At 37.4% G+C, this 9,589-nt stretch overlaps 1 protein-coding gene across 1 annotated transcript; it reads right to left on the reverse strand.

Annotated features, from left to right (window-relative positions):
* Nucleotides 1–5,896: 5,896 nt before the first annotated feature.
* Nucleotides 5,897–6,841, reverse strand: LOC107045007. Its single transcript, XM_015267096.1, has one exon. The coding sequence runs from the start codon at nucleotides 6,839–6,841 to the stop codon at nucleotides 5,897–5,899; it is 945 nt and encodes a 314-aa protein (XP_015122582.1).
* Nucleotides 6,842–9,589: the final 2,748 nt, after the last annotated feature.

The raw sequence follows: 9,589 nt of genomic DNA on the forward strand, positions 1-9,589 counted from the left end.
TATTGTGTACATCATGGATGCAAAAACGTGTCTACGAGTGGTGAAGATTATTGAAAATGCATATAACAATGCACCCGCTGCGGACGCTGAACAATGGATTGCATGGTGTCATCATTTCATCAGACTTTATGGAAAAGTGTTGAAGAAGAAAGGCAATGATCTTTACGTCGGGAGAAAAATGAGAATTCAAACCATTCTTTCCTTCCTCCATACATATTGTACAAAATTCAAGGACAAGAAGAAACGTCGTGGTGGAAGAATTGGTAGTCGATCAGAACGCAGAGTGAAAGACAGGGTGCTGTGGAGAGACTTAGACTCTGCTTTTGCGGGGCGAATTAGAACAGCTGCAATTGTCAATTTACGTCATAAAGATCTTGAGCCTTTTCTGAAGGATGCAAAGTCATTAACCGTTGTATTGTGGAATCATCAATCTATCATCAAATATGTACCACTAAGCTACCGGGAACCATAGAAATTCACTCTCAAATTCACCTCATACACCGCCTAACCTCCGTCAGGCATTAAAGAATTCTAAGAGAATTAGAATTTAGAGAGAAAAAATTTCCGCTCCACCGAGCCGGGAATCGAACCCCGGTCTCCCAGATACGCGCTGGGCACTCTTACCGACTAAGCTACCGGGAACCACAGAAATTCACTCTCAAATTCACCTCATACACCGCCTAACCTCCTTCAGGTATTAAAGAATTCTAAGAGAATTAGAATTTAGAGAGAAAAAATTTCCGCTTCACCCAGCCGGGAATCGAACCCGGGTCTCCCAGATACGCGCCGGGCACTCTTACCGACTAAGCTACCGGGAACCACAGAAATTCACTCTCAAATTCACCTCAAACACCGCCTAACCTCCTTTAGGCATTAAAGAATTCTAAGAGAATTAGAATTTAGAGAGAAAAAATTTCCGCTTCACCCAGCCGGGAATCGAACCCGGGTCTCCCAGATACGCGCCGGGCACTCTTACCGACTAAGCTACCGGGAACCACAGAAATTCACTCTCAAATTCACCTCATACACCGCCTTACCTCCTGCAGGCATTAAAGAATTCTAAGAGAATTAGAATTTAGAGAGAAAAAATTTCCGCTTCATCCAGCCGGGAATCGAACCCGGGTCTCCCAGATACGCGCCGGGCACTCTTACCGACTTTTAAGCTACCGGGAACCACAGAAATTCACTCTCAAATTCACCTCATACACCGCCTGACCTCCTTTAGGCATTAAAGAATTCTAAGCGACCATTACCTAAGCATTTACAGTCACAGAAAGCTGTAGTTAATGTGAAGAATGACGATGAGTTTTGTTTTTTGTGGGCTATTATAGCAGCTCTTCATCCTGCTACATCTCATATTGATCGAATGAGCTCATATCCTCACTATTCTACAGCAACGTTACCAGATAAAATGACCAAGCTTAAATATTAAGGCTTTGATTTTCCAATGAAATTAAAAAATATCCCTAAGTTCGAGGAGTTGAATCGATTAACAATTACTGTTTATGGCGTAGAAGCGAAGGAAATCGCCCCTCTTTACTTAAGTAAACAACAATCTCACTGGCCAACAATTCATCTTCTTCTACTTTGTAGCAATATGTATGTAGATGATGATATACAACCCGTTTACCACTTCGCATGGATCCGAAATATATCTCGATTGATAAGCTCACAAGTTTCGAAGCATAAACATTATATAGAGTTTTGTGATCGATGTTTCATTTTGTCAATGAAAAATCCTTTGAGAATCACCGAGTTGATTGGTACAATATTAACAAGTATAAAATGTCTCTACCTGACGATGGGAATAATATCTTGAGTTTCAAAAATTATAAGTATAAAGAGATGGTCTCATTCGTAATTTATGGCGATCTTGAATGTATCCTTGCATCAACGGAGAACGAAGCCATGTATCAGAAACACATCCCTCATAGCGTAGCTTTCTATTTACATTGTTCTTTTGATGAAAATGTATCAGAATTCAAAATCAAACGAGGAACGGACTGTATTGAATTGTTCATGAATGAGTTGCAACGAATAGCTTACCAAGTTGATCTCTCCCTAAAGACAATCATTCATATGGAGCCATTGATACCTGAACAGGCATTTGAATATGCTAAAGCACAAATATGTCATATTTGTGAAAAACCATTCGTTGGAACTGATTCAAAATATCGCGATCATTATCATTTTACGGGTAAATATAGAGGCCCAGCACATCGCAAATGAAACTTGAATTATAAGAACTATCATGTATTTCCAGTAGTATTCCATAACCTCTCTGGTTATGATGCACACTTCCTGATCAAAGCTTTAGCAACTCGATTCGAAGATTCTATAAATTTTCTTTCAATTAACAAAGAGAAATATATTTCATTCACGAAAAAAGTTGAAGGTACTGCAGTTGACCTAAGATTTATTGATTCATACCGGTTCATGGCAAGCAGTTTAGAGAAGTTGGCATTATATCTGAATAATACAAATAAATTTATCACACGTAAATATTGTGATAATGATCAGAAGAAATTTGAATTGTTAACGAGAAAAGGAGTATTTCCCTATGAATACGTATATTTGTGGGAGAAATTTGATGATAGAAAATTACCAGCAAGAGAACAATTTTATTCCAAACTGAATGACGAGGATATTTCCATGGAGGATTATATATGCGCTCAAGAAGTGTGGAATACATTCAATATTAATTAATTAATCATCAATTAATCAATTAATCATTAGGAGAATACTCAGATTTGTATCTCACAACCGATGTATCACGTTTAACTGATATCTTTCAAAATTTTAGCCTTACCTGTTTATCTGTTTATAAACTTGATCCCTTGCATTATTATACAGCGCCTGGGTTAGCATTTGATGCAATGCGGAAATGCACAAATGTAAATCTTCAACTGTTAACCAATATTGGAATGCATTTATTTATCGAGATAGGTATCCGAGGAGGTGTCGCTCAGTGCTCTCATCGACACGCTCGTGCTAATAATAAATATATGGGTAAAGATTTTGATACGCATAGAGAAGCATCCTATCTAATGTATTTTGACGTTAACAATCTGTACGGTGCAGCTATGTCAGAATATTTACCTTATAGATCTTTTAAATGGGTAGATCCATCTACTGTGGACATTACTCATATCTGTAATGATTCGAACGAAGGTTATATTCTTGAGGTTGACTTGGAGTATCCTCGTAATCTTCTTGAAACGCATAAAGATTTAGCCATTTGTCCAGAACATTTCATTCCACCGAATAAAAAAATCTCAAGATTGATCTGCACGCTACTTACGAAGAAAAATTATGTTATACACTACAAAAATTTGAAACAATGTTTAAATTTAGGGTTGAAGTTAATGAAAATCCGTCGTATACTGAAATTTAATCAAGCCCCATGGTTGAAACCGTACATTGATATAAATACAAAATTACGGAAAAAATCGAACAATGAATTTGAGAAAAACTTTTTCAAGCAAATGAATAATGTTGTTTTTGGAAAAACCATCGGAAATGTACGGAAACAAAGAGATGTGAAACTAATTACAAAATGGGAAGGAAGATATGGAGCTAAAGCCCTAATCGCTCAGCCGAATTTCCATAGTTGTACTATATTCGATTAAATAAATGATCTAGTAATTATCCAATCAAACCGCACTAGAATGTATTTCAACAAACCAATTTACGTTGGATTTTCAATCCTAGATCTATTCAAAATATTCATTTATGATTTTCATTATGAATATGTGAAAAAAAAATTTGGTGACAGAGTGAAATTAATGTATACTAATACCGATAGTTAACTGTATGAATTCAGAGTGCCTGATATATACGAATAGCAGTGATAAACAAAAATTTGACACATCTGATTATCCCAAAGATAATGTCTATGGCATTGAACTTGCTAATAAGAAAAGGTTAGGACTTATGAAAGACGAATGTAATGGAAAAATAATCAGTGAGTTCATAGGTCTTCGAGCTAAATTATATACGTTTCGAATTCACGGGGATAAAAACGAAAAAAAACGTGCGAAAGGTGTCAAAAGTTCTGCTTTGAAAACTATCACATTCGACGATTAACGAAAAATCGTCTTGAGTTGGCAAGATGACAAAAGAATAATCTGTAGGAATTTAATTGATACTGTACCATACGGTTATTTTGATGAATAAAAAGACACATTTTCTGATATAACCGATATTTTAATCTTTATTCTTTCAATAAAATATTACATTTATGAGAGTTTACAAATCATCTTCATCTATCCAACTGTTGTGAGAACTATCAAAACCTAACCACTTGACGAAAACTCTGTTTCCACGCCTTTGAAGCACTTTTTCTACAAGGTAAACGTCAGGATAAGTCACTCTCGTTAATTCCTCTTGATAAAATCCGCCTTCGATGGGCTTCTCTTCATAATCGAGTTTATATGTCACCGGATTGGTGTTCACGACTTCGCTTATTGTAAATATCTCTGTTGTCCAATTGGGTGTATAACCTCTCTCAAAAACATTCTTGTACTTGCTAATGCGCACCTTATCTCCAACTTTGAAATTGATTTTGCGCGTGCGATGAGCTTTCAATTTTCCATAAACATATCGTAAGAGATACTTTTCATGTGCAGCAGTGACATTTTTGGGTTTCATGTGGACCGTCCGGTGTTTGGTATTGTTATAAGACTGAACAAGAGTCTTGACTAGAGGAATCCACTTGTATGTTCCTTGTAAGCTAAATTGTTTCCACATTTTCGCTTTGAGGCTACGATTGAATCGCTCACAAATTGATGCTTTGAGGTTACTAAAGATTGAGTACATCACGATTCCATAATCTTTCATGAGCTTCTTGAACTCACTGTTGTAGAATTCCTTGCCACGATCCACATGCAATTTTTGCGGTACGCGACCTTGCTTCAATACAGACGCCATAGCATTAGTAACATCTTACCCATTTTTCGTCTTCGTTGGCACCGCTCAAGCATATTTCGAGAAAATATCGATGATTGTTAAGAGGTTTTGTAACCGTTGTTCTCATGGGCATAAGCAGTCATATCAACAAGGTCTGCCTACCAGGTTTCATCCAGCGCCCGCATGTTCACATGCCTACCCTAGTGGAAAAACCTAAGGCAGAGGCGTAACATGCCTGATCAGAATTTCGGATCGGACTTGATCAGTTTCTGATCGAGACCTGAACAGAATTTCCACTCGGGTACGTGGATAACTTCTTCGAGCTGGTCTATGAAGTTCCTCTACTACTACCGCTTTTGTGTCCATTCTCCAATGCAATTAAACGTTTATCCAAGTTAGCAATTATTTCAGAATTACGCAACGCCAAGTCTTGATTTGTATCCTCTTGAATTCTTTTCAATTGGTTCGTGATCATTGGTTGCAGACCATCAAGGATTGACTGAATCTGACGAGAGACAGATTCTTTCAATGTTGTTAGTTCATCGCTCAAATGCCTAATGGTCTTTGAATGATCGATCAACCGTTCTTGTACTTCCTCTTCATCTACACGTTTTTGTCTCATAGTCGCCAAAAAATTTTCTTGAAATGATTGGATCATTATTTGAATTCCATCAATTCTCCCACCCATAGATCCAGTGACATTATATATAAGACGAATCTCCTCTCTCATCATATTGCGCATTATTTTCAAGGAAACTGCATCATAGTCCTCTACAGAATCAGCTAAATTACACAGTCTGCGATGATCCATATCATAGTGTCCATCGGGAGTAACTTAATAACCTTCTCCTGGAGGACCCCGAGTACCGGAAGTCCTCACAATACTCTTACTCAACTGACGTCCAAACATGTCAACACTCATATTTCAAATGATGAATTATCATTCCCACAGTCTAATAAATAATGCCGGCCTCACGCAATTCTTCCATTATTGACATAATTTCGTGTGACTTATATTTCCAGCTGATTGTGATGCCATAAGCAATCGGAGTCTATCCACTAACTCATTTGGATCATCCCAATATACATAGTCCATTTTTTTAGGTTTTATTGATGCAATCATATGATGAGGAAGCGCTGTTCCAGTTTTCTTGGAGTCAATGAGATTTGCGATAATATTGTGATATTTCATGCTGCTGCTTGTTCGAATAGCTCCACTAGGCTTGTACCACATTCGATGAGCATTTGTACTCCGTATGATATTACCGTAAGTATGTTTATCAGTTTCGGTTATGAGAATCATGTTAGGTGACTTCTTAAGGATCAATTCAATTAGACCAGGATTTAATGTATATTCCTCACCTTTGAGGGTCATTGAATTTCCATGAAAAGTGACCACAGAATCACCAATCTTCATATTATTTTTCAAAGAACGAACACCATATTCTGTATCCAAATCAGTCTTCTCACGCTCTGTATCGTATCGATCTAGATACGTTTGAAGAAGCTTGTGTGAAGCTATAGGAGATTCCGGCTTCGTTGATGAAATACGATCAGTTGGATTCATAGCTTTTATTGGGGATATTTTTTTCACAGGGGTGCTTGTAAGTTTGCTTTCTAAAACAGATGAGCGTTCTTCTAGAGATTCATATTGAGAAGGACTCTCATAGTCATCATCCATATCTTTCTGCATTCGAACAGTAGTACCAGCTATCTTCCTCTTTCTTCGCTTCTTATTTGAAGATTCCTTCATTACCGACTGATCCACCAATTTCTCGAGCGGAGTTATTACTGGTTTGAGTACTTCACTCATAGCCTTCTCAGTGGTTTCTCTACCCAATTTTATCATTTTATGCTTGCGGCGAATAGCACCACTCGCTTGAGTGATATTCCGCAAAATATTCGTCTCCTTCTTCAAATTTTCGCTCTGCATGTTAACACGGGTGTAGTTGTACAACAACTATTCTCAATTCCTTTGAATAGTGTATATTTATCTTTTCATGAAGCAATCGAATCCTTTTCGATACCGACCCTCATTGAGTTCACTATCTTTGTCAATTACTATGAAATTATATTTGCCTCCATTCCAGCATTTCGCACACAAATCCTTGAATTCTGTGAAGGAAATGTCAGTATTTACGTGATCTTCATTAATGTGCTTCAAATTCATCTCGTCTTGACGGAAAAGTATCAGTAAATTTGTATTGTCACGCACAAGATGTTTCGGTATACGAGTATATGTTTGACATAGATAGAAACTATCAACATCTCTATGTCGTCCCATGCAGAAAAATGCTCGCATATTATCTTGTTTTTCACATGCCACATCATCGAAAATCATGATGGAATTTGGCCGAGCATTTTCTGGTCTAATGACTTCATCATACTCACTATACGCAAAATGACCTATTCCCTTTATACCAGAGAGTAAACGTTTGAGAAACTGATATTTTGGTTGATTTAGAGATTTTGAATAAACATAGATATTCTCAAATCTCAAACCATTAGGGTGGACTATGAGAGCCAGTAGAGCGTTCGTCTTTCCACAATTTGAGGGTCCACAAATAACTGCTCGTACACTACTAGGTAATCGAGGTCCATGACGCCTTTTCTCACTTTTCTTCTTTTGCCTTAGGTTATCAAAATTCATTATTGGAAGTTGTGTATTCTGCTTCATGAATTTCATGGTTAATGACTGAGCAGAAATCTATAAATATCACTCATTTATAGATATCGGTGACATTCATTCGCTAGTAGTTGGCGTTGGATCAGTCTTGAAAGCATACACATGTTCAATCATGTCTCAGCGAATCATCTAGTCCCATATCCCTCTATGTTATAGCAATGCCTGGCAGAGACACTTATAAATACACACTATTTATCCCATCACACATCAGTTCTCATTTGGATATGAAAGGATACAAATGCAGGAGAGGGCGTCAAGGTAGAGGTTTAGTGAACAGTCTCATTAACAAACTTCCTGTTGAATTACATATACCAGGCTACCAGTATTGTGGTCCTGGGACAAAACTACAAAAACGATTGGAGCGAGGTGACCCTGGTATAAATCCACTTGACGCAGCCTGTAAAGAGCGCGATATAGCCTACTCGAAAAATCGAGATAACCTAACTGCATGACACGAAGCGGACAAAATTCTTACAGAGAGCGCCTTAAAACGAGTTTTATCGAAAGACGCAAGTTTGGCCGAAAAAGCTGCTGCTTGTGGTGTGGCTAATACTATGAAAGCTAAAACCTCCCTCGGAATGGGCATAAAAAAAATTCGCGGCAAAGGTGTTGCGAAAAGAAAAACAAAAAAAAAGGAAACGTGGTGGCGCTATAAAGAAGAAAAAGAAAGTCTCCTTGAGACAAATCATTCGAGCTGCTAAAACGTCTATGCGTCCGTGAACCGATGCTATCAAATCGGCTCTCAAAGGCGCACGTGAAGCAGTGAAGGAAATTGGTGGTAGAAAGCGAGTCCAATCACCTCGTATCTTACCTGTACCAGCCAAAATTGGGGGTGTATTACACTTCCTCATATCTCTTTTTGCCGGATTGAGTGCCACTGGAGTATTGGCTGGTGGCGCTGCTGGCATTGCTAAAGCCATTAATGATGCTAATGCGGCTAAGAAAGCGTTACAAGAGAGGATGAGGCATGACCAAACAATAGATTGCAATTGCAATTGCATTGGGCAAGGACTTATACTTGAAACCTTATAAAATAGGTTTAGATCTTCATTTAAAAAACGCATAAAGCTACCACACCGAGCCCTCATCGACGTTGATTTGTTAAAATACGCCAAAGCCATGAAAATTCCACACTTTCGTGGAGTATACATGAGAAACGAAATGCCCAAGACTAGTCCACACAAATACGAATCAGCCAAAATTAATCTTGATGATAGAGATGGACCTGGTACGCATTGGGTTGCATACAAAAAGCAAAAAAATAAAATTCTCTATTTCGACAGCTTTATTAATCTTGAACCTCCTCAAGATATGATAAATTATTTCGGTGTTAGTAGCATTGTCCTTATATATAAAGGAAAGCATAATTGCTGCCGAATGAAAACTGGAATTGAAGAATGTCGAATCGATTCACCGAAAGTCGAAGTCGAACGGACGTGTTCGATCATGAACGTATGAAACAGAAATAGAGTGTCGTTCGAATAAATTGCCACATGATGTTATCTTCAGAGTCATTGCGGCGGATGAAAGACGCATTCTCATGAGAACTTTCATGAGAATGAGCAATTCGGCCGCGACAGTGCTATTTACAAAAGCGCGCTAGAATTACAAATCGGATTTCTAACCTCGAATAAGAAACGAACACCGTGTATACATTAAATACATCAGTGCATATTTTCTATAATACACGCATTTGTTTATAATTAGTGGAATGGGAAATGATTTTTTGGTGATAAAAGTTACGAGCTGACAAGATTAAATTATAGATGATTAATGAACTTGAATGTCGAGAATGAATTAAAAAAAAATAGAAAATCTAAAAATATTCAATTTTAAATTTTTCATTCGATTTTGGTTATTCGATGGTTTGTTTAATGAAGTCAATACTTATATCACAAAATCAAATAATATTGATTTTTTTGCCATGGAATTAATTTTTGGTGAAATTCTGAAAACGGAAGAATTCGTTATAATTCAGGAATAGTACATTACATG

Source organism: Diachasma alloeum, unplaced genomic scaffold, assembly GCF_001412515.2.
Source record: "Diachasma alloeum isolate Michigan unplaced genomic scaffold, Dall2.0 Dall_scaffold_00861, whole genome shotgun sequence".
NCBI lineage: Eukaryota > Metazoa > Arthropoda > Insecta > Hymenoptera > Braconidae > Diachasma > Diachasma alloeum.